The sequence below is a fragment of the Podarcis melisellensis genome, assembly GCF_964234715.1.
Source record: "Podarcis melisellensis genome assembly, chromosome: 7".
Taxonomy (NCBI): Eukaryota; Metazoa; Chordata; class Lepidosauria; order Squamata; family Lacertidae; genus Podarcis; species Podarcis melisellensis.
This window is the reverse complement of record NC_138539.1, coordinates 24,584,771-24,611,327: the sequence shown is the minus strand read 5'-3', so window position 1 is coordinate 24,611,327 and position 26,557 is coordinate 24,584,771. Positions and strand designations below refer to the sequence as shown.

General features: G+C 43.0%; 1 protein-coding gene across 1 annotated transcript; it reads right to left on the bottom strand.

Annotated features, from left to right (window-relative positions):
* Nucleotides 1-17,208: 17,208 nt before the first annotated feature.
* UQCRB (ubiquinol-cytochrome c reductase binding protein) lies at nucleotides 17,209-23,971 on the bottom strand. The gene is made up of 4 exons (XM_081919919.1): nucleotides 23,910-23,971; nucleotides 21,621-21,692; nucleotides 20,821-20,987; nucleotides 17,209-17,866 (listed from the first exon to the last, which is right to left on the bottom strand). Exons 1-4 carry the CDS (start codon nucleotides 23,926-23,928, stop codon nucleotides 17,789-17,791), a joined length of 336 nt encoding a protein of 111 aa, XP_081776045.1. The 5' UTR covers nucleotides 23,929-23,971; the 3' UTR covers nucleotides 17,209-17,788.
* Nucleotides 23,972-26,557: the final 2,586 nt, after the last annotated feature.

The following is a 26,557-nucleotide window of genomic DNA, read 5'->3' as shown; positions in this document are numbered from 1 at the left end:
CGACATCAAGTGCACTCCCAGCACTGGTTTGGGAAGCAATGTTCCTATAAGGTTAGCCACAATCCACATCTATCCTGGTTTTTTTTAAATGAAATATTGCATTTTTAAAAATTGTTATTAAACTTTTCTTAGTTTACAAAAATATGTGCATTGTCTCTTTTCCCAAGTTGTGCTTTCTACAGATCCATTACAGTGGTACCTCGGGTTACAAACACCTCAGGTTACAGACTCCGCTAACCCGGAAGTAGTACCTCGGGTTAAAAACTTTACCTCAGGATGAGAACAGAAATTGTGTGGTGGTGGCGTGGCGGCAGTGGGAGGCCCCATTAGCTAAAGTGGTACTTCAGCTTAAGAACGGTTTCAGGTTAAGAACGGACCTCCGGAATGAATTAAGTTTGTAACCAGAGGTACCACCGTACATTTGTTGGAAGACATTAGTATTGCATGCAGTATTCGGTTGGGAAGAAGAGGGTGAAAGTGGGGTGGCGGCAATGCTTCTATTTTTCTACTTAGTGTGTGTGTGGGGAGGTTTGTGCCAGTGTCACTTGTGTTGGTTCTCTTTCTATTTGCTTGTTATATTTCCTTGGTGGTGACCAGTGGCGTAGGAAGGGGGGGTGCAGTGGGTGCGGGTCACCCCGAGTGTCATCACTGAGGGGGGGGTGTGTGTGACAAAATGGCAAAAATATGTGCTTTTGAAAAAATAACTCCCGCGCCCACCGCACGCCCCTTCCTACGCCACTGCAGAAGCACTCTCCTCTCGAGTAATTTCCAGAAACCAGAAGCATTGCTGCCTTCAACTTTGCAGGCAGAGCACAGCTGTTATGGCTAGTAGACTTCCACAGCCCTCTCCTCCATGCGTCTGCCTAATCCAGAGGTGTAGCTAGGTGAGGTGGGGGGCACTGGGCACCACACCATGGGGCCTGCAGTGTGCCTGAGCCACATGTCTCTCATGAGGGGGAGGCAGTGGGCCTGCAAGCTCCACACTGCTTTTTTGAGCAGCGCAGGGCTTGTGTCTGCCCACTGCCTCAGCTGCCTTGGCTCGCCCCACCCCCATGGGCAGCTCGCTCCGCCCCCCAGCTGCAGGGCATGCGCGCTGCCCCAGGCACCTGTTAGAAAATTAGTAAATTTACTTGTTAGTAAATTAGTCTGGGAATTTAATTAATGTTTCCATGAGCATAGACCAGGGGACAGTAAATAGATAAAAATACTTAACTAAAAGTAGAAATTGTAGAAAGATTTTGACAGATTTTTCAGAGCACTTAGGGGGTTAAAATAAACTAATTTAAAACAACTGTTGCTGAGACATTTCATTTTGAATCTGCTAGACAGAATCAGACAGAGGATGGTGACAGATGGGTGGCCTGCCCACCCCACAACACAAATCCTGGCTATGCCCATGGATATTTCAGTTGTTACATTTCACTGGACGTTGTATTGTATTGCTAGATCTTACATTGATTGTAACCCACCCTGGAACCCTGAAGAAAATGAGAAAATGTTGCTATGCACTATTTGCACAATTTTATCACATGTATTTATATACAGAGTTTAAACTATGGTCCTGTAAAGTATTGACAGTTTATCCCTGAAAAACCTGAACTCGGGGGAAATGGCACATTCTTTCATATCCAGTTCTCCAAGAATCACTCACCTACCACTGTCCTTCCCTTGAACACATTTCAATGCAGAAAATCTCGAATGTTTGTCCTTCACATACGGTATTTATTTCATTCAGTTAACTCAGTGGATTGTTATGTAAAGCTCTAGGGACAGCGAAACGGTGACAAGAATTTCAGCTGGTAGAGTTATTTACCATGTGAACTAACAATGTTCTTGAACTCCACCCAGCGAGTCAGGACCACTTCTGAACTGGATCTCAAGACTGCATTGTTTCGGTTCCTATTTCCCAAAGGGGAGGGAAAGAAAACTTTCTTATTTGACCGTACAGTAACTGATTTTGTTCTTGTCCTGCTGCAGGTGTTTTTAAATAGCAGGAAGAGCTCTTAAAAAGCCATTTTAAAAAAGGATGGTTAGATCAGCCCACAAATCAGTTAAACCGAAGTCAAATATACACCCTTTAGCGACCATTTGGGGGCCTACAAGAACTTGGAGCTAGCCATTCTTCTGCACCTGCATTGCCCATTGAGTTCAGTGAAATGTAATTGGCACACAGCAGGGATGTTGAACTGTGGCCCTCCAGAGGTTGTCGGACTACAACTCCCATGATCCCTGACCATTGGCCATGGTGGCTGGGGCTCATGGGAGCTGGAGTCCAGCAGAGTGTACATGGAGACAAAGATTTGGGATAGTAGGTTGTATCCTGTGCTGGATTACCAAATAGGCAGAGTAGGCACCGGCCTTTGGGCCCCACGCCTCTTAGGGGCGCCGTGACAATGGATCAAAATTGGTTTATTAAAATTGTTGGCTGGTAAAATAAAAAACTTATTAGGAGATAGTTTGCGAGCCCCCCACCCCGAGATTTCGACTGCGTAGGGGCCTCTACAGGGTTAATCCGGCACTGCTGTTCCACTTGCATAGGAGACTTCTGTTTTCGCAATGACACATCCTTCCCTTGCAACCTCTGCTTCAGAGGGTTTGGGGTCCCTCCAGAGAATATTTGGGGGGCTTAGCAGAGTGAGGAGAGGAAAGGGGGTTCCTGTTGCATCAGTGGAACACAGCATTGGATGTAACCCAGTGCCTTCTCCCTGTATCTGCCATAGAAATGTCATTTTATACAAGAAATAGCCCTATTGATTGGTTTCAGGGTGAGAGATGGCTATCCGCTTTGTCGAAAACCTAAACACCGAAGCAATAAAAATAGGAAATTTCACACAGGGGATCAACAATGCTGGAAAATTATAAGCATGTGCTTACTTTGCATGGGATCTCATTTATACTTTTATTTACTAGCACTTGGGGAACAAGAGAGTGCTCCGCTGCAGTGTTTATTTACATGTACAGAGAATGTCACACTTCCCATTAATTTGTCATAATTTGTATTTCTGCTTGGAGACTCCAGCTATGTAAACTCAACCCCTGGTTTTACTATCATTTGTAATTTACCCAGCTGTTCGGCTAACTCCAGAGGCCGCCCACTCCTGCAGCCGATTCCCAAAATGAGGCATTATCTCTAAAATTATGGTGTAATCACTTCTCCTGAATCCGTTGCTGAGCCTGTGCTTCTTGATTCCTTGGGGGTTGTAAGTCTTTTAGAGCTTAACTTCGGAGCCTGTTCTCACAATCACCCCAACGTCTGGGCCCAGAGGAAGAAAGTCAAGCCGTTCTGGCGGCTTCAGTCGGTGGCAAGGCTGTTGTGTACATCTGCGGCAAAAGGGGCGAAAATATACAGTCAGTCCATCGCTGGTTTTTGGCATGCTGCTGAAGTAGATGACTCATCTACGTATGTGCCTTTGATTCTTTATTTATTTTAGTTGTTAGTCATTATCAAAATGACAAAAGGGTCTGTTAAAATGGGAAAAAAATCCATGCTTTTAACCAGTTCTATTTTATCTAGAAAAAGAGGTGCTGGAACTCACCACAAACCTCTCTCTGCCTCTCTTAGAATGGCAATGATGCCTACTTGAGAGGTGCCGGAACGCAGTTCCGGCTGAAGAAAAGCCCTGCTTTTAACAATATAAAGACATAATTAGACTCCAAGGGGCCAATTCTGGAGCAAGAGTCGCTGGGGTGAGCAGTTTAGGATGCAGCAGAGCTCCAGGTCAGCTGGGCTCTGCTGGTGGCAAATCTCCAATCTTGGCTCAGCTGAAGATAATGGCAGTGTAACTTGGGTGGAGCTGTGGGTTACACCACTGAGCCTAGGGCTTGCTGATCAGAAGGTCAGCGGTTCGAATCCCTGCGACAGGATTGAGCTCCCGTTGCTCCTGCTCCTGCCAACCTAGCAGTTCAAAAGCATGTCAAAGTGCAAGTAGATAAATAGGTACTGCTCCGGCGGGAAGGTAAACGGCGTTTCCGTGCACTGCTCTGGTTCGCCAGAAGCGGCTTAGTCATGCTGGCCACATGACCCGGAAGCTGTACGCCGGCTCCCTTGGCCACTAAAGCGAGATGAACTCCACAACCCTAGAGTCGTCTGCAACTGTACCTAATGGTCACGGGTCCCTTTACCTTTAACTTGTTCATCCCATCTCAGCAAGGGCTCTGCTGACACAGCTGAGGCCAGCGTAAGTTCCAGAAAAGGGGCAGGGTGTAGATGTTGTGGGGGCGGGATTAAGCCCATTCAGATCAGTCATGTGATCTGGCAACCTGGCACAGAACACTACAGTATTTCATTTTTCTTCGCCACACTTAGGCAGAGCAGCAGCAGCAGCCCAACTGCTGAATGGGATTTGGATCTGGTGTGACTTTATGTCCACATATGTGATATTAAGCCGCTTTGAACTCAACAGGTCTTAATTTTGAGTAGACAATATATAGCAGTATTGGCGAACCTGTGGTCCTCCGGGTGTTGCTGGGCTACAACTCCCATCATCCTGGGCCATTGGCCATGCTGGCTGGTGGAGAGCTGTAGGCTTCCCAACTCTGATATAACAAATTGGTTTGTATATGTCAGTGTTTCAGCCTGGTTGTTTATCTTCAATGAATCATGCCCATTCCAGTAGTGGAATAACTTATCAACTATATTCATATTACATTGACATTTTCTTTTGCCCTCTAACATGCATAAGATTATTAAGTTTCAAACTCTTCTACAGTCGCCAATTTAATTTCCCATTGTATTTTTCTTGGGATTTCCATTCCCCCACCCTTTTAAAAAAACAGCTGAGTTATAAGGATTCAATCCAGTGCCATAAAAAAATGATCTGCAGTATTGTCTCCTTAGTACATGCTTCTTTCATGACCATAGGGTAGGGGCCTTCTCCAAGCAAACACTGTGACAACGGCAGGCTCCAGATCAAGCTATCAACATTATAGAAAACATACAGTGGTACCTCGCAAGACGAAATTAATTTGTTCTGCGAGTTTTTTCGTCTTGCAAATTTTTCGTCTTGCGAAGCACGGATTCCCATAGGAAACAAAAAGAAAAGGAAAGGAAACAAACTTGCAAGACGTTTTCGTCTTGCAAAGCAAGCCCATAGGGAAATTCGTCTTGCAAAGCAACTCAAAAAACGAAAAACTCTTTCGTCTTGCGAGTTTTTCATCTTATGAGGCATTCGTCTTGCGAGGTACCACTGTATCTGCAAGATACAGATTTATCTTATTTTTATTTGCTAAAAAAATTCTGCACTATATTGCCAACATTAAGGGGGGAAATGTCATATGGCAGTGAACAGCATAAAATCGACAGTAAAATTGCATTCATTAAACAAGTAGAAAATGTGGCACTGGAAAACCCAAGATTTGCCCACACTGGAAGAATGGCAGATGCAACTGATAGACTATATGGAGCTAGCAGAAATGACTGGCAGAATCCGAGACCTGGGAGAAGAGGCTGTGGAGGAGGACTGGAAGAAATTTAAGGATTATTTACAAAAATATTGTAAATTGTATGAATGTTAAGAAAGATGTAAGATTATTAACAATATTATTAACAATATGGCACCATTAAGCTAGTTAAAAGGAATATGAAGATAAATGAAAATATGAGAAAAGATAAATTTTGGATAAATATTATGCTAAAATTAACCTTTAAAGTTTGGGTAAAAAGGTAAAGGTAAAGGTACCCCTGCCCGTACGGGACAGTCTTGACAGACTCTGGGGTTGTGCGCCCATCTCACATAGTTTGGGTAAAACTATCTAAAATTAGGGACACAAACTATCTAAAATTAGGGACACAATATTGGAATATTAGAATATAAGAATTGAAACAAGGTGATAAATTGCTGGGTAAAGCTCGAAAAACTTGGAACGCAGGAACGAGAGATGTGAGGAAGTCCAAGGAAGTGAAGAAAATATGGCTATTGTAAAATTATATGTCATTTTGTTTGTTTTTGCTATTGTATTGAGAAAATCTTTAATAAATATTTATTTAAAAAAAAGAAAATGTGTCACCAGTAGGAGATCAGTTTGATACATCAATGCACTACTGTACATGCTTGCTTTATGTTCACCGGGAGCACATTCCAAGGGCAGGTGCCACCACACTAAAGGCAATGTTTGGTGGCAGGGCTTTGTGAAGAATCAGCATTATGAGTTACATGCAGAGAACACACCACATGGACACATAGGACAAATATTCATTTTTTTAAATGTATGTGGATTGCATCCTATAGACAGTGGGGGGCAAAGTATACACTGGCCGATGGAACCATAGACTAACTTGTGGCTCCAGTAGCACAAGTGCATTATAGTTGTTCATGAGTCTTCATATTAATCATTTCCAAACAGGTGGACTGCATGGCGAAATTATGTCACTAGACCTCATGATTCTTGTAAAGGCATCTAAAGGCACAGTCCTAACCCTAGATCCACCTGGATGAGTTAGGATCTACTGGATCTGGTTCCCAGCTATCCCAGCAAGCCTGCCTCAGCCAGTGATATGCTGGCTTAACTCCCCCATTGCAACTGGGCTGAGCCCAACAAATTTGATGCTGAATAAGGGTCATTGCAGGGGAGTGGTGCAGGCTGGAGCAGGCAGTGAGGACTTATGGTGAATCTTAACTCTGTTCAGATGTCAGGGACCATGCTGAGGAGGGCACTGAGGAAGAATGGTGGGAGCCACCCCTCCCCCTCCCCCTGATCCTGATCCTGAATCTTCCCAGGAGCAGGAGGACAGTATAGATTTGGAACAGTGGTTTGCAGAGGGGCATAGTTCAGAAGGCAGAAGCTGGGAAATACTGGATGGGGAACAGCTAGCAGAAGAAACACTAGAAGACAGAGAGTTAACAGGTTCACAGTCTCTGGATAGCATTCACCCCCCTTCTCCAAAGTCACGGAGCGCTCAGAAAGTGTCAGAACAGAAAGCACAGCAAGTACCAGCTCAGATTACAAGACGTAGGAGTGACATAGACTAATAGGGATGGAGAGGGGAGTGTCCTTTAATTGGGAGCACCGCCATTTCTAGGAGATGTGTTCTTTGTTCTCTCACTGTGATTATTAAAGATTCTAACTGGTAAGGCGTTCCTTTCATTTGATCTCTTATCTACTTCCATGGGGGGAGGAAGCCATTCCCCGAAGCCTGACATCAGCTCAGGCTCATGGTCTGGCAATGTGGAGGAACTTAACACTGGCAAAAAGGATGGTGAAAGTTCAACCACAGAATGGAAGTCAATGGGGAGGAGAAGGGAGGTTCCTAATCCTCGGAAAGGCTCACCTTCTCATGACACCCACCCTGCTCTGAAAGCACGCTTGAGATCTGGCATAAACCCTGGCCAATCACACGGCAGCTCATCTCACATCCTGCATCCGGTGGCACAGCAGGCAAAGCAAAAGGGCTGTGTGCTTGGGAGAGGGGCACAGGGTACCTGGTAAAAGGTACAGTGGTACCTTGGGTTACAGACGCTTCAGATTACAGACTCCGCTAACCCAGAAATATTACCTCGGGTTAAGAACTTTGCTTCAGGATGAGAACAGAAGTCGTGCAGCAGCAGCAGCGCAGGGGCAGCAGGAGGCCCCATTAGCTAAAGTGGTGCTTCAGGTTAAGAACAGACCTCCAGAACGAATTAAGTTCTTAACCCGAGGTACCACTGTACTTTACACTAGAAGGACACAACCAACAAACACTAGGCACTCTTAGCAGTTCTCAAACAAGGACCGCCCACCAGAGATGGGAAGCAAATGAGACCTTTGTGGTGAGACCTCTCTCTGAAGTTTCTTTCCACAACATGAAAGCAGCAGCAGCAGCAGCAGCTGCATGTTGGAGATCCAGAAACCGCTCGCACACAGCAGCTGCCACAGAGCCTAGCAGCAAGGTTGTTATGTACTAAGCGTGGATCCTAGAACAATAGGCAAGGAGGATCCTAGAATGCAACAACTGTTTGGCTTGCAGGAAAAGACCAATCAGGCTCCAGGAGGAAGTTAATCAGCCTATTAGGCTGGTAGGATCATAGAATGCAACAACTGTTTGGCTTGCAGGAAAAGACCAATCAGGCTCCAGGAGGGAAGCAGAATCAGCCAATCAGATGGGACTCATTGTAAATAATGTATATAAAAGCCTGAGGTTTGGGGGGCAATTCAATCACTGTTTTACAAGCTGCAATAAAGAGCATGAAATCACTACAGGACTCCGAGTATATTTCAAAGGTCATGCCAGGAAGCAAGGGATCCCCAAAGAAAGGCCAATTAACATTCCCATTCACATAATGAGGGCTGGTGGCACTCACAAGCACCCCCTAAATTTGCCCCAGAGCACTATCAGGTCCTGGCATGCAGGTCCCTGTGGAGGAACACCAAGGCTACTGCCATTGCCTTCCTGGACACAGAGCAGTGGTGGGAGGGTGAACCTCCAAGGGAAGAAGGCTCAGAATGCAGGGTGGGCTGACGATGAGCGGTCAGAGGGAGAAGATTGGGAAGAGAAGGAGGTGTCGGAAGCTGAATAAGTGCCAGGTTTTAGTGAGCAGGGAGAGTCTGCGGCAGAGAGAAGTCTAGAATCAGGAGAGAAGGGAGGCAAGAGGCAGAGATGAGTCAGGCTGATGTCTGGTCTTCCAAGTTGAATAGAGGTATGAAGCAGGTGCACTAGCGAAGTCTCAGCTTGCTTGGGAAGGACCTGGGAGAGAAGGAGACTTAGGCTGCTGTGGGAAGGCAGGGTCCTTCAGCCTCCATGACTGCCTCATAGGGGCAAGACCTACCGAGAAGAGTTGCTGTGCTCATTAGGCACCACCGCTTCTGAGCAGACCTGGTTTATTCTGATAAAGAGTTAACTCCGTGTGATTTATTGCTGGCTCGCTCCTGACAGCTGCCACCACCAGCTGCCAGCCTTGAGCACTACACAATATGGAAGTGCTTAGCAGGGGATCTGCACTGTGGACACTGAGGACACACAAGGAAAGTGCCAGTTGTATGCTGCTGCAACCACTAACCCTCATTGCCATCCCCACGTCTGATTGCCTAGCAGACACATAGCTTGGAGAGGGCGGCAGCAGCATTTGCACTACTGGTGGTTATGGTCCAATACGGAGAGCCACAGTCGCAGAGTTGCACTGAGCAGAAACACAACAATCAAGCTAAAGCTAATAGCAGCATTTTGCTTTTCCCACCTCGGTGCTCGTTTTGTGTCACAAGCTCCTTGAAGTTGTGTCCCGTGTTAACACAAACATAGTGATTCACTTTCACTTTCCAGGTCTTTTTTTTAGTATTTAGTTGATGGGGAGCTCCGTTGCACAGGTCCGTTCGACTGCTGGTTCCCAGCGCTGATCAACAGTGTGCAAAGTGTGTCACATCTGGATGTACTATTTTCTCCCTTTTTATGCATTGCGCAGTAGGAAGGATATGATTTGAGACTGGTGGGTTCACAGCACCACCCTGTGGACAGCAGGGGGGAAAAAACCTCTACGGGTGCAACGGCTACAAGACTCGCCTTGCATTTGTGTCTATTGCGTTTGGAAGCAGCCCAATCTGTTTCAGATCTGCATGTTGTTGTTTCGGTTCGATTCATTATTTGGGTCCAAGTGTGATGTGCTAAACCCAAAGCTCTTGTTTCACGCCTGTTGACTACAATGGCAAATCTCCATAAACCTTTTATATTTCGTCCCCTTTCACTTAAGAGGATGAAAGCTGCGAACAAAGGCGCTTCTCCAGAGTGGATTAATCCCACCAAATTTCAGGCATATCCACCCAGGAGTTTCTGTGCAGGAAATCTTTAAAGCTATTATTATTATTATTATTATTATTATTATTATTATTATTATTATTGATGAAAAGTCTCTTAAGTTTCTGAATATTCCTCCAGAATCAGATGGAAACTGCAGGTGTGGCTGCCTCTTCCAAAGTGATTAGGCCTGCCATGTTCCCCATTTCTCACCATCCCTGACCACTGGCCACCTTGGCTGGGATTCATGGGTGTGGGTGTCCAGAGACGCTTGGAAGGCCACAGGCTGATTCCCCACCCCACAGATGAATAAACCATCTTTGGATCTCAAGCTCTGAGTGCAGTTAAAGGGGAAGGGGCTCCCTTGCAGAAGGGATATACTTGGCCCCATAAACAGGATTTTAATACTTGTCCCGCAGCTTGTTTTGTAGGTACAGTGCTGTATGCTGGTAAAAATGTTATCACCACACAGTAAAAAGGAAGCAGTAAAGAGAGACCCTGATTTGTTTCCCAAGCATTTAAAGAGCTACAGATTATTATTAATTTTTTGGGGGGGGGAAGGAGGGGAGCCACTCTTCTTCAGCCAAAGGATTTGGCAAGAGTAAAACACACAAAATGTAGGGAAGTGGCCAAAATAAGTGGGAGGGGTCATTTCCTCAACTGATAGGAAAAGGCCAAGCAATTAGCTAACCCCCTGCCTGGATAATTTAATTCAAGAGTATTTGGTGTAGTACGGAAGGGATCCAGTGCAAGGATTTTGCTTTTAAAAAGCATGTAGCATTCTCCACATCTAAAAGAAATCCTGAAATAGATTTGAATTAAAGATTCAAAAAGAAAATCTTTGCCACAAGCACATTATTGCAAAGCAATTTTCCCTGATAGACACATTTTTGCAAAGTGTTTTCCCCCTTATATAAGGCATTTTAAAGCATTATTTTCACTCATTATATGCATTTTAAATACATACTTTAGCCTAGTATATGCATTCTCTACATATTACTACTTGCCTGGAGAACAGTGTTGCAAAAATCAGGAGTGCACATGTCAAAGGGTGGTTGTTTTTCAGTTCACATATTGTTTCGAAAGGTGTGGATTAGGTCAGGTGCCTTTAAATGCAAATATAATCAAATTTCTCCCCGCATCCCTATCGCCACCATAGAGGCCTGAATAGATCTGTGCCCTTTCCTTTTCCAGAAGCAAAGCACACTTTAAAAGCAAAAATAGGTATTGAGCAGTTGGGGTTATACACATGCTGGTATTGTTCAACATTGTGCTTGTCTGCAGCATACTCTGGCAGATTACAAAGTCATTATTGGTAGAATTTCACTCATATAGTGCTAGATCATCATCTCAAGACTTCAGGATGAAGCAAGATGAAATCAAAATTAGAATTACCATTCATTTAAGAGCCATAAATCACTATGAATAAAGAGGAGCACAACAAGTAATGAGAAATGCCATTAAACCATAACAGAGATGCTAATGTGATATGCCAAAGTCTCCCTTCCCTGTAAGTATGCAAAATTAACTCTAGCCAACAATGACTAGAACAAGCGCCAAGCAACAATACTTGCATTTGCGGCACTGCCCTGATCTCTGCAAGCTCTGTTTGTTTTCAGGGTGGGCAAACCATTTCCATTGTAATGATAATCAAGAGGGCCAAATGCTGTTCTGAGAGAAGAACCTAATCCAGTATCTATAAAACAACATGAGCAAAGAATACGTTCCAAGAAAGCGAATATCAGATTAAATTCCACTTTACCTCTGTAGGTCTTGGCTCTAGAAAAAGTGTTTCAAGTTACTGCTTCCTTTAGGCAGGTCCATTGGCAAAATTCAGTGATAAAAATACAACACCCTGCAGTCATTATTCCCCGTGTTGGATTCTAACTGATGAGAAAGCTCAGTAGTGTTTGGCTGGGACACTGTCCAAAACCCAATCACCTACTCCACTGCAGCAAAAGTTTGCAAAGGGACAGCCTTTGAAACACAAAACCATCATTTTGCTTGTATTGATGTTAAACAGATAAAATTGACTGAGAAATAACACACAAGGAAATACAGCTACAAGTGAGCAAAGTAATAAAACCCAGGTCTGTGCAAGGATAAAGCTGGCCAATAGTTAATTATTATTTTTTACCCCCACTGTTTTTCAGAAAAACAGAAAAAGGCTCCCAGAGCAGCTCAAAAATACCAGTTCCTAGTAGCTCCAGCTACCATGGGCCAATGGTTTGGGATGGAGTTATAATTCCACTCCTGGAAGACGACAGGTTGCCCATCCTAGTTTTTTTAAAATGACATTGGTTCTCCACCATTTCAGGAAAGAATTATCCCCAGCCCCAGTACCTGATATAATAATAATAATAATAATAATAATAATAATAATAATAATAATAATAATAATAATTTATTATTTATACCCCGCCCATCTGGCTGGGCCCCCCCAGCCACTCTGGGCGGCTTCCATAGAAACCAGGAAACACTAAAATATCATACATTAAAAACTTCCCTGAACAGGGCTGCCTGTTCTATCTATATCTAATATCTAATTTGGCTGGCAATTCCAGGTCCTCTAAATCTGTATGCAGAGCATATAGAGTAACATGGAGCTGTTGGTCCTTCCCCTAAAAATTCTGTATCTGCTATTGCTAATACCATCAGGCACAGAGCAAACCAATTCTCACAAGCCCAACCACCTCTTGTCAGCCCGGCAGCAAAGGAGCACTTCAGGAACATAGAAAGCTGCCTTATTATACTGAGTTATATCACTAGTCCATCTAGCCCAATATTGTCTACACTGACTGGCAGCAGCCCATGATTTCTATCTACATAGAGCTTTTTCCCTTATATTTCCCAAATATCCAACACTGTGATGGGAAAGCTAGCATTTAAAAAAAATAAAATACAGCAAGCATGTTAGAACATTTAACATTTGTGTTTTAACATCTCCAGATTTTATTAGGTGTTCTTTATACAGTCATCTGGTCTGTTTAAAGATTGAGCAGTAATATAAAAGGAAATACAGCTACAAATGATTGAAGTAATAAAATCCTGAAACTAAATAGTATCTCATAATTCATTTTACACAGCATATATTAGGTTTCATTACATCAGTACATGACTTAGTAGTAAATTCCCCTCGGGGCTATAAACCTTTAAGAAGCTGTCATCTTGAAATTATATATATTTAAAAAAGAATAATTGAAGAAGTGCTTTATTGATCTATGGTACAACTCCATCTAGTGCCAGGGTGAAGAATTCTTCTAAGCTATTTTATTGTTTCCATTCCAAAACATGGCATTTCTTATTCTTACTAAACCTTAGAATGGTGGATTAGTCACAAGGCTAGTAAGCCAACACAGTCAGTATTTTGTCTTTCTGCTTATCTGAACTGATGCACATTTTGGTGCCTGCTCAAAAAACAACAACACAACAGCAAAATTCTCACACTTACCTTCCTGACATGGGAATCTAACTGAACATACAGATCTGTGACTGCATTTTGAGTATTCAGCTAAACAGCTTCGATGCAGTTTCAGATGTGTTTTAGTTAACGGTATTTCAGGAAACATGGGGAGCTGCTTTACTGTGTCAATTATTTGCACTGAGAGGCAAAGGCTGTCCAGGGTTTCAGGCAGAGAATTCCCCAGCCCTAACTGGAAATACCACGGATTGAGCCTGGACCTTTCTATATTCAAAGAACTGACTCTACTGCTGATCTACAGCCCCTCCCCTATTATTAATAGTTACTAGGGCACTTTTGTTATTATTCATTTCTGTACTGCAAACTCATGAAATCCCTCTCGAAAAGACACAATACTTGAGCTCTGCACAGATTTAGGTGCTTGAATTCAGATCTACTCTCATTAGTCAGTTTTAGAGAAAGAGGGGCCAACTCAAATCTTCTTTCTCCCATAATTTACTTCCTAGCACTTTGTCAAAAAGGAGTTTGTGTGGGAGGGAGAGAACATTCCTTACCTTTACAGACCCTGTTTTTATGCAGTTGGCACTGATATGGGTTCAAGAACACAGATGTACTGACGTCAAATCTACTTTACCATCAAAGATCAATCACCACCAGTCAAGAGTTCAATATTTCAATTAGACAAGGGATGTGGGTGGCACTGTGGTCTAAACCACTGAGCCTCTTGGGCTTGTCGATCAGGTTGGCAGTTCAAATCTGCACAATGGAGTGAGCTCCTGTTGCTCTGTCCCAGCTCCTGCCTACCTAGCAGTTCGAAAGCATGCCTGTGCAAGTAGATAAATAGGTGGGAAGGTAAACAGCATTCCCGCGCGCTCTGGCATTCATCACGGTCCTCCCTGCGCCAGTAGCGGTTTATTCATGCTGGACACATGACCTGGAAAGCTGTCTGTGGACAAACGCCAGCTCCCTCAGCCTGAAAGTGAGACAAGCACCGCAACTCCATAGTCGCCTTTGACTGGACTTAACTGTCCAGGGGTCCTTTACCTTTACCATTTCAAAACAAAAAAAATTCCTTCCAGTAGCACCTTAAAGACCAACTAAGTTAGTTCTTGGTATGAGCTTTCGTGTGCATGCACACTTCTTCAGATACACACACGAAAGCATGCACACGAAAGCTCATACTAAGAACTAACTTAGTTGGTCTTTAAGGTGCTACTGGAAGGAATTTTTTTTGTTTTGATTATGGCAGACCAACACGGCTACCTATCTGTAACTTTACCATTTCAATTAGGTATGTATTTATGTATGTATGTAGTTATGTATGAGCAGTGGTTCTGGGGAACACTTAAAAAGGAGAGGCAAATTACAGACAACCAAGGCAAACTCTTTCCATTCAGTCTATGGAGAGTTTCTTAGTTTTATTAGGGTAGAAAGGACTAGCATTTGATAGGACTAAAACTGCAAGTGATAATGGCGTATCAGGGTGTAAAAACTATGCCATCAATGAGTTTTAGAGAACACTACATGTGCACACATGTGCACACAGGATTATAAGACATTTATTTGGTGGGAGGGGGGAAGGAAACTAATCCTTTAAATTTCTTGACCACACCTATTTTTCTCCTCCAGTTGTTGTTGGGATTCCTATCAGCCCAAGTCAGTATAGTCACTAGTCAGGGATTATGGGAATTTGATTTAAACATCTGGATGGCACCAGGCTGGCTACACCTGTGCTAAAATAACCCCTGCCAAGAGAGAAAACTGGTGGCAAAGCAGAGGGAAGGGAGCTCAGGTCCTGCTTTCAGACTTCCCATAGGAATCTGGTCAGACATTGAGAGACTAAGATGCTGGACTAGATGAGTCATTGAGCTGACCCAGCAGACTCTTCTTACATTCTGAAAGGGTTGAGACCCCTCTTTCTTCCCAACCATTCTTTGCTCTAGATCTCTTTATACACTTTGTCTGAATTTGCCTCACCCAAAGTAAAGTGCTGCTACCTTTGAATTCAGTTTCGGCCAGAGTCTTTCAAGAAAGAATTAAATAAACCCACAAATTATCTTCTGCAAGTTTTATTCAATTGCTCCCATTATGCCTCACCAGATTAAGACAATGGGGTATACGGTGCTGCACTTAGTAAGATTTCCCTTAAGGGGCCTTTCTGGGGGGGAAATCTTCAATTTTACAGCAATTTTGTAATTCAACGGAATTCTGTCCTCATCATTTAGAAGTTTTCTCTTTCTGTGCTGAGGACAGAAAAGCAGTTCATTACAGAAAGGAAATGGAATCGGGGAAGCCCTTGAACTGCCCGCTGCTGGTAGGGGACAAACTTTACCTAGGAATTGCAAATTCAGATGCTCCTGTTTCTAAGGCATAAAATTGGAGCATTTGGTGAATCAGAATTAGTTTCTTCTAACTCTTGAAACATTTTGCTACAGTTACTCTGTAACTGCTATGTAGATGAGTTACTCTGTATTCTTAAGTATGTTTCAAAACATAGCCAGATTATGTGTACTGTACTTCTAGTCTTGGAAAATGGTATGTCTTTTAAAAGAGAATCTGGGTAGATTAATTTTGTATTCAGCACACGGAGGCATGTAGAGCTTATGAAAGTAATCAACAGATGGGGAACTGGAGATGTCGACAACAGCCAGCTTGCACCACAGAGCACATTTGTGCATAATCAAGAAGCAAGGAGGAGAGCCTCATTAGTCGCTTGTACCTCTGCTTTGCCAGCTTTTGCTGTAGCATCTGAAAGGAGGACTCAGTTCACTTGCTCTTTGACGGATCTATGAGCCCCAGGGACCACCTGCAGCTCAGCAATCACAAACCTCATACTTCTTTATTTCACACTAGCAATCTGATTCTCCAAAGGAGAAAAGTGCTTTCCTGTAGCTTATAGAAAAAACAGTTATATAATACAACATAGTTTATGAACTATTGCACGTGGATGTGTTTGTGTACAGTGCTTTTTTTCTAAAAAAAATATGTTTAGGGGTACTCTCATTTTCCTTCTCATATTGAAATACTGCTCCTCAATGAGGCCAAACTTAAATTCACAAAATGTTTAGGGGTATGAATACCCTTGTGTCCCCCCAGAAGAAAGCACTCTCTCTCTCTCTCTCTGTGTGTGTGTGTGTGTGTATATTATGAATGAGAGAACAAATCAATATTATTTATTTTCTGCCCATCACCAGAAGGTCCTAGGGCAAGTTACAGGAATATAAAACACAGCATTAAAACAGTTTAAAACACATCACAACTAAAGTTTTATATACATATAAAGTATCAAAGGCCAGGGTAAAGAAGCCACAACACAAGGGCTACATCCAGTGCCGGATTTACATATAAGTTAAACAAGCTATAAGCTTAGGGCCCCACTCTCTTGGGCCCCCCCAAAAAAATTTAAAGGAAAAAACACTGGATGTACATTTCCAAAATATAAGATAAAAAAAACAAATAAAATAAAACCTACATACAGCAACAGTGTTTTGTGTTGGCTCCTATGATGTAAGTAATGGGCCCCAGCTCCTAGTCTGCTCCCTAAAATATCACTGGTTTGCTCATATAAATTAGGTAACGTTAAAGGTACCCCTGACCATTAGGTCCATTCACGGATGACTCTGGGGTTGCGGTGCTCATCTCACTCTATAGGCCGAGGGAGCCTGTGTTTGTCCGCAGACAGCTTCCGGGTCATGTGGCCAGCATGACTAAGCATGGCAAACCAGAGCAGTGCACGGAAACGCCGTTTACCTTCCCGCCGGAGCGGTACCTATTTATCTACTTGCAATTACCATATAGCATATATTCAACATGAAAAACAGCGACAATTTGTTGTTGACAAAGAACAGCTGGACATATAAAAGGCCCCGTTACCTTCAGTAGCCTAGGGCCTCATCAAACGTAAATCTGGCCCTGGCTACATTTAGCAGGTGGTAAGGTGGTATACGTGCCTCCATATGTAGAGTATTGAAGGAACTTTTAGTCCAGAAGTGTGCTCAGGACTGTATACTTTAGTAATTCAGCATGGCTAAAGTATACTAGGTATGCCTTAGTAATTCAGCAAATAAATCCAAGTGACTAATTCAGGTTAAATGAGGCAATTGCTTTTATTTAAAGATTGGCAAGAAACACAAATTCCAAAAGCATCTATTAATGCAGCGTTTCATTTGTTTGGGTAGACGCGATAGGGATTACGTAATCTCTATCTAGTGTTGCTGCTGCTGAATACTTAAGTGTGTCTGCATTCCCACCTCCAGAGACAAGAGGCGATGATGGCTATATAGTCATTCTGCAGATGGGCATCCCTTTTAAGAAATGAATCAGAAGAACAGAAACAAACAGCAAAGGTTGTTGCTTATCTACCCATCCAGCTGCAGGAAACATCTGTATTATGACAAAAAGAATTACTCAAACAGCTGGAATGAAGATCACAAATCACCATGTTAGTATGCAATGAAGCTGAAAAGACTTGAACCAATTCCTTGCAATTTAGGAGAAAGGATTCCAAGTAGATTTGGTAATGTTTATTTTAGGTGGATGAATATTAAGTGAGGAAAGATTTACATGAGATTTCTCCACACCCAGATTTTCTCAGTAGACCCCTACCTGAACAAAATAATTTAAAACTTAAAAGAAAACATTTTTTCTCAAGTGCATTGCAGCAGCAGCTATTTCTTTTCCCACTCTTCTCTTTCAAGTCTTTCACGGATGACTTCTTTCAGATATGGCTCAAGATAATGTTTGTCCTAAAAAAAAAAAAAAAAAAAGAAGAGAGAGAGTTAAGGATATTGGACATTTCATACTGGCATCTTTTTGTAAGAGCAGCATCAGCAGTAACATGGATTATCTGATACTTCACCACCATTTTAGGAACAGAGCAGGCAGACCTAAATTTAAAATGCTTAATCCATAATTCACCAACTGGTCTCTCCTGCTACAATTATTACTTGTAGAGTCATTTCCCTAAATTTGTGTGATTAGTAATGCATCTGCCCTAGGAAACATCTTATCGGTTACTGAAACTGTCATACAGAATCAGTCTAACTTTTGAGTCTTGCGTTTAAACATGTTTACAATTAAGCCCTGAAATAAGTCAAACGTCTGTTAAGAAATCTTTCATCACCAAAAATCAAGAGCTTTGAGGGTGCTACTGACTCTTAACAAATTTATCATAGCACAAATTTCCATTGACTAGAAGACTAGTTCATGAAGGCTTTTGCCATAATAATTGTTAGTTTTTAAGTTGTTACTGGATTTGTGTTTGCTGCAGCTAGATTTGCAAATAACATTGATACACCTCTAGACATCTTTCACTCAGTACAGTGGTACCTCCGGTTACGTAATTAATTCGTTCCGGAGGTCCGTTCTTAACCTGAAACTGTTCTTAACCTGAAGCACCACTTTAGCTAATGGGGCCTCCTGCTGCTACACCGCCACTGCGCGATTTCTGTTCTCATCCTGAAGCAAAGTTCTTAACCCAAGGTATTATTTATGGGTTAAGGTAAAGGTACCCCTGCCCGTACGGGCCAGTCTTGACAGACTCTGGGGTTGTGCGCCCATCTCACTTAAGAGGCCAGGGGCCAGCGCTGTCCGGAGACACTTCCGGGTCACGTGGCCAGCGTGACATCGCTGCTCTGGTGAGCCAGAGCCGCACATGGAAACGCCGTTTACCTTCCCGCTGGTAAGCGGTCCCTATTTATCTACTTGCACCCGGAGGTGCTTTCGAACTGCTAGGTTGGCAGGCGCTGGGACCGAGCAGCAGGAGCGCACCCCGCCGCAGGGATTCGAACCGCCGACCTTTCGATCGGCAAGTCCTAGGCGCTGAGGCTTTAACCCACAGCGCCACCTGGGGAGTCTGTAACCTGAAGCGTACATAACCTGAAGCGTCTGTAACCTGAGGTACCACTGTATTGTACAGTGGTACCCCGGGTTACAGACGCTTCAGGTTACAGACTCCGCTAACCCAGAAATAGTACCTCGGGTTAAGAACTTTGCTTCAAGATGAGAACAGAAAACGGCAGTGGCGTGGCAGCAGTGGGAGGCCCCATTAGCTAAAGTGGTACCTCAGGTTAAGAACAGTTTCAGGTTAAGAACGGACCTCCAGAAAGAATTAAGTTATTAACCCGAAGTACCACTGTACTAGTTGTTAGCCAGCAATGATCTCCATTTCACTGTCTTCTCCTCTGTAAAGCATGCCCAAGCTGCAGGTCAAGCTGTTGGTGGCTAGGCTATGTGTCATTAAAGGTTTTGGTTACACTGCAACTTTGCCCCATATGCCGTTTTTTTTTTTTACTTTTTCTTATATAAGTAATGGGTGGCATCACTGGTAATGGGATGAAAAACTGTCTGAGGCAAGCACTGCCCTTTACCCCTGGTGATCCCAGTGCTTGGTGTGAAAAGATTTTGTCCCTTAACAACTCTAATCTATATTAGAACTACCTTACTTTGTTTTACAGATTCTTATGGGGCAGATTATGACAAAGCTTGACTTTCTCTACACAACACTGCCCTTGGATACTATATTTTGCTCATGCTCAACTATGACAGAACAGAGAACCATTAAAAATATATATATATGGAGACAGAATTATAACCCCTCCTGCAAGACTCAAGGTAGATAATACTACAAGTCATGTATAAAGTACCTGAAGGTTTATGCACTATTAAGTTTCATAAAATTACGTTTTACTGCACCAAACCTGACAAACAGCAGATTAATAATGAAACAAATATATCCTCCCAAAGCAAGACGTGATCAGGAGGGAAAACTTGATTTCTATAGATAAGTTGTTCCAACCACATTATGTTCAAAGATGCATTCAGTTATCATGATCACATGCAAGTTTCTGGCTGTGATCTAGATCTGTTGGGTCTTTTGGCAAAAAGAAGTGAGTGAAAAGTGTGAGTGTTCCCTTATCTCCTCCTCCCAGCCATGTTTTTGTGAAGAATCACAGAGTAGGTTTTCTGCAAGTTCTATTCCCCTCAAAGTTCTGAACTGAACCATGAACATTCCATCCACCCAGAAGCTAATCTACAGCCTTAGATTAGCATCACAAGAGTTAACCAATACTCAACTCAATTCATCAAAGTAATTATCAATATTATGAACAGACACCATTCAGTGGTTTAAAGTCATACTTAAGTCAGTCATGCTTTAATACAATGGAAATCAATGGGACTTAAGTCATGATAAATAACTTACTTGATTTCAATGGGACTAAATCATGACTTGGTTAAATCCAGTATCTTATGTTGTCTGACAAGGAAACAATGATGTGGGATGGAAAATTTCTCACTACTACACTTTTTCTGTGGAAAGTTTTCCATTTCTAAAAAAATGCATTATTTCATAGTTGGTTACAATGAATGGCTAGACCAGCAAAATTGGGCAGTTTCAAATTATAATTAACCCTTTTCATGTATTTATTCTCAGGAAGTGTGCATGTATAATTCTCTCTCTCTCACACACCTACTTACAAACCGAAGTGTTAATTAAAATCCAACTATACTTATTGAATATGCTAAGCTACATCCTAATTGAGTCTTTAGGGCACTGAAAGATTTGATACAAAGATTTCCAGAAAACTCCGATTAATGGGAGAACATAATATTTATGCTGAACATAATATTTATGTTAGCTTACAACCAGCCTTCCCTAGAAAACTGGGTTGACTCTTATTATATGGGTATGCAACCATACCTCTTCATATTTTATCCACTGTTCTTTCGGAAGTATTTGTTGCCTCATGGACAAGTCCAACGCTCTCTTGATGCGAAATAATCTCTCATTACGTACATCTTCAGGAAGTCTCCTTATCGCTTCTTTCACATCTTCGTTTTCATACACTGTATCATCTCGCATAAGTCCTGTAGCAGAAAGATGTTTCTCATGTTAACACAAATGAAGATCAGTAGAGATTTTTTTTAATAAAAAAAAAACTTTTTTTTGTAGGAGTAACAAGACCAATGGCATCTCTCTTCACTAGCTCTAGAAATTAATTTTTAGCAGCTTATTAGCTCCAAGTGCCTGGAAACATGTATTTTAGATGAATGTCCATAACTCACAGAACATCCCACTGATAAAGCTGCAAACTCCAAAGCAGTAAATATATACCCAAGTCAGGCCACTAACCAAGAAATGATAGCTCGACCTGCTCCAGACCATTCTGAAGCCATACATAGGCTATTGCAGGCAAGAATATTGCTGGCAGTAGCATGTGCCCTTGCTGCACTTTCAGCAGCACCCCCACCCCCTAACACCTGCCAGAAGTGCTTTTCCAGTCATCAATAATTTTATTACTCATGCTAGTTACAAATTAGGTAGCTGATAATAACAAAAATTAACACACTCAGTCACAACACCAAGAAGAAGAATTCAACGAAAGATACTAGCAGAAAGTGGACAAAATGCAAGATAATTTTCCCCCCACAACAAACAGACTCCTCTTAGTCAGGTTCCAAACCAAACAACTTCAACAGTAAAGGGCTTCCAACACCTACCAATTTTGTTGAATCCAGCTGCACTGTAATACCATTTGCGAATACTATCAAGGAGACGACCGCTGGCTGCAGCTGGAAGTATTAATGACCACTGTTAGTTCAAGAGTATAACTGGCAGAGGCATTTATTCAAACACAAAGAATCTACAGTATTTTAGTTTGTTTTTTTATAAACATGCAACACTTGTAATAAACAGAAAGTAGGAACAACAGTTTGGATGCTGTGCACTTGTCAAAGGGATGTAAAAACACAATGCTACTCAAAATATCCATGAAACAGCTATGCAACAGCAGATGAGATGAACGTTTGCTTAGTTATGAGCCCCACAACCTGCACCCACCATCTACTGTGCATTAGCAGCTATGCAACAATCAACAAATCATGAAGTAAAATCTGGCCTCAATTGCAAGCAGTGTCACTTCATGGCTTTTCTCAAAACAATAAGCATTTTAACATGTTTAGTGCCTTCAAGAATTACTACCCCTTTGATCAGGGGTCAGCAACCTTTTTCAGCCATGGGCCGGTCCACCATCCCTCAGACCATGTGGTGGGCCGGACTATATTTTTTAAAAAATATATGAATTAATTCCTATGCCCCACAAATAACCCAGAGATGCATTTCAAATAAAAGCACACATTCTACTCATGTAAAAACACCAGGCAGGCCCCACAACTAACCCAGAGATGCATTTTAAATAAAAGGACACATTCTACTCATGTAAAAACATGCTGATTCCTGTACCGTCCACGGGCCAGATTGAGAAGGCAATTGGGCCACATCCGGCCCATGGGCCTTAGGTTGCCTACCCCTGCCTTTGAAAGCTGACAGTATATGGCTAGATTCATAAATAACATTGTACTATGTGCACTACAAGCAGTGTTCGAAACTCCCATTGTTCTAGGTGCATTTTGCGACAGTGAATTTCATTAGTGCAAGCAGTTGCTGAGCTCTGGGTGCAGTACTGTGCCTGAGATTTCAGATTAAAATTGCAGAGTGGAAGGAAAGGAGAAACTTTTTCTGCCTCCCCACTTCCACCTACTCTCTGAAGACTGGAGAAGAGATGCTCTTAAGAATATTAGGGGGGGTGGGCAGGGGAAGGACTAGACCATGTGAAAAATAAATATAATATTTTAGCTGCAGTTCATTCATTTTCAGCTTTTTATTATTGTTAGTTTAAAAAGTGTGCCTAGACACTTCATTGTGGCGCCCATAACCTAGGTATATGGTGCTATTTAGCTCCTAGCTTTCTAACACTGGCTGCAAGCTGGGGAGGAGACACATCCATAAGGATGCATTGTGTTGCAATTCACAAGCTAAAGGAGAGTGACAGGTTTGCTACTTGCTGCTGTCCTAGAGGGCTGTTTGCCACATGTTTGTTTCAAGAGACAAGGGTGGCCAAAATGAAACTCCCAAATGAGCTTTTCATTCATCTACTCTTTGCTTCCCGTATATCCTTTGATTACTTAGAATGAGGGTCCTCATGGGACAATTACAAATTGCTACTGGTGCACAGCATGAAGCGTGACTATAAACAACTAAATCAAGCTTTTTGGGCAGTGAGAAGATTCACCTACTAACCTTTTGCTGGTTATGTGGATAGCAAGGGGGGCAAGGGCGATGAGGCGGACCTCAAAGCAGCACATGAATAAGGGTCCCACAAGAGGAACACCCTTCCCTACGGAAACTCTTAATATGCAACCCTATTGCCTGCGTTGAACCCGACGTGGCTTACTTCTGAGTATGCCCTTAAAGGATTACAACATGGGTAGGCAACCTAAGGCCCAATCACCTTCTAAATCCGGCCCATGGACGGTCTGGGAATCAGCGTGTTTTTACATGAGTAGAATGTGTCCTTTTATTCAAAATGCATTTCTGGGTTATTTGTGGGGCCTTCCTGGTGTTTTCACATGAGCAGAATGTGTGCTTTTATTTAAAATGTATCCCTGGGTTATTTGTGGGGCATAGGAATTCGTTCATTATTATTTTGCAAAATATAGTCCGACCCCCCCCCCAAGGTCTGAGGGACAGTGGACCGGCCCCCTGCTGAAAAAGTTTGCTGACCCCTGATTACACTGTGGTAAAAGCCACAACCGCTTGGCACGCCAAGAGTTAACAGCAAGGCGCCCCGTGTCCTCTCCGTCCCCACCAGGCAATCATAACCTCTCGCACACGCCCCAGGTATTACTGGCGGGCCCCCTCGACCATTTTCTTTCACCGGGAAGCTTCCCGCCCCCCTCCCTCCCCGCTGCAGCCCCTTCACCACCGACTCTTCCCTTCTCCTCACTCACCCGGTGCCCTCGCCGCCATCTTGACGACCTCTGAGGAAACGCGCGCCGGCCTTCGGGAAAAACCCACATTCCCCCCCCCTTTCAGATCACGTGCTCGCAACCCGCCTACTCATCCACTGCGCTCCCTGTGCTGTCACGTGGGTTGCGCGCGCCTGTGCGTCCCTACGCTGCGGCTGGACCGTAGGGAAAAAAAGCGCGGGATGTGATTTTCTGTTGCGTGGAACGGGCGCTTCCTGGTTCGTTCTGATGTGGTTTCCCCGCTTGCGATTTCAGAAAACGTGAGGGGACCCCATGGAAACAAAGCGCCGCAACTGGAGAACATCAGCCGTGGGGGCGGCAGGCTTTATTAGGCCCCAGTCCACGCCAGTCTCGCCCCCCTGCCCCATAAACCGTGGCCACCTGCCTCACACCTGGCAAGGGCAGGTGCAGATGTAGCTGGAAAGGAGCACTGGGAGCTTGAAGGTGATGGCGGAGGAAGGAAAGTTAGGTGTTGATTTGATTCTAGCCATAATTAGCCCGCATGCGCAGCTTCTTTGGAAACAGCGTATTTGGCCAACTCTGCATTTCACCTTCAAAATATTGCGCCGCAAACGACTGGTTGGAGCCCTGCCTGCAAAGAGAACCACCGACTTCCCCATAAACAGTTTCCGATAGGGCTTTGTTTTCTTAGCTGTACTTACTATGCAGCTATGTTTTTACTAAACAAAAAAACCCCAACCCAAATAAGAATCAAGCTACACTGAGAAAAGCATTTTAAAAACCAAGAATTCCAATAGCTTACTATTTTCCTGTGCTGTTGTTAAATAAAATTGGAGGAACTCCAGTAAATGATGAGGGTGGGGTGAGATTGCAGTTCCATTAATGCACTCCCAACACCAGGGGTTGAATGCTTGAAATAAGGAGTGGTGTGCTACATACCCAAAAATGTTCCTAGAATAAGCACCCAGTAAGCAGACCCATAACAAAAGCTGATGCTGGTAAAAAATTAATGAAGGAAATGAGCACACTGAAAAAGCCATTCATCCGTGGGTCTTATCCATTGCCTTTCTTCATTGCTAATATAAAAGTAAGGCCTTTGATTGGTAAATTCTCCTGTTGCATTCCAGAAGACTATTAATTCCATACCTGAATATTAACTCCTTTCCTTTTTTGGAGCTAACTTTCACAACCATATTAATAGTTATTAACTGGAACTGCTGAACCTTGTTAGGTTCAACTTACATTTCCCAACCCACTTGTAAAATGCAATGTCTCTCACCACCTTACAGTTCTCAAAAAAATATAAACATGAGAAATAGTTCAGTGTGTTTCATGTGTACCCTTGGCATCATCGAGAAAAGTGTGGAAACAAGACTTATTTTCTGAGTTGGACCTCCACTCCGTTAAATGAATATTGCCAAGTACAGAACTGACTAGCATGGCAAGGAACAGAAATTATGTACTGGTCCTTAGAATGTGCTATGCAACCAGTTTTGTGGTTATACAGCAGTACTACTGGCACACAAAAGACACAAAGCCCTGAAATAAGATTTGTAAAATAGCTGATAAATAGAAAGCCTGGCCAATTGCCATGGCATGACCTATAATTAAGATGGCCATAGTTACTGATGTTAACTACAGATTTGGGGCCATAGTAATACTAATACTGACCCATTAGCATTAGTCTGCCAAAAATCAAAAAGCCTCTTAACAAAATGTAGTTAGGGTTCCAGTTACTCCTTTTTATCCCCCTTGATTTCTACGGGCAGCTCTCACTTCTATTACTGGGAACATTTAAAAATATATTCTGGGTGTGAACTGGGACATGGCCTATCCAGACAATGAGGTGGCTCTTTCTACTTTTAAAATTAAGTTTTTATTTCTCTGGCCCCCTTTTGCAGCCACTCCTTTCCATTCCCCACTGATCTGGTTTTCATGTGGTGGTTTTTTTTTTTTTTGGCTGTCAACATTTTGTGAGCAGCTCATATTGGACTGGATAGCTCAGCTGGTTAGTGTGACGCTGATACTGCCAAGGTTGCAGTATAGGACAGCTGCATATTCCTGCATCACAGGGGGCTGGACTAGATGACCCTCAGGTCCCTTACAACTCTACGATTCTAAGACTAAGCAACACTATTACTATGGCCAAGTAGAATGAACACTGGCCTTCAAGTCAAAATTATATATGTATTTTTAAATTAGCCAGTCAATGTATTTTTTTAAAAAATGATGTGTTGTGTTTTTAACACTGCACACTGCCATGACATTTCATGATATGGCAGAATAGAAATACTTTTATAATTATCCTTCTGATTGGTTTGTGGCAATATCTACCTTTTACAAATAGTCATACCTCGGGTTACAGACGCTTCAGGTCGTGTGTTTTCAGATTGCGCACCACGCCAAACCCGGAAGTACTGGAATGGGTTACTTCCGGGTTTCGGTGCTCATGCATGTGCAGAGGCACAAAATCGATCGCGCTTTGCGCATGCGCAGAATTACCGAATCGTGACCCGCGCGTGCACAGATGCGGCACACTGCGAATGTGCCTCCCGCACGGATCACGTTCGCAACTTGAGCGTCCACTGTACTATATCTGCGCTGGGCTGAACTCTGTGCACCTATATATTAGTTGTGCCCTCTTCTAAATAAGTTTGTATTTTTTAAAG

Bases quoted from the DNA above. Each gene is read 5' to 3' on its own strand.
- UQCRB (XM_081919919.1), bottom strand. The intron at 20,988-21,620 runs GTAGGTGTTGGA...TTTCTGCTACAG, and splicing joins AGCTGGATTCAACAAAATTG to GACTTATGCGAGATGATACA. The intron at 17,867-20,820 runs GTATGGTTGCAT...TTTTTTTTTTAG, and splicing joins AGTGGATAAAATATGAAGAG to GACAAACATTATCTTGAGCC.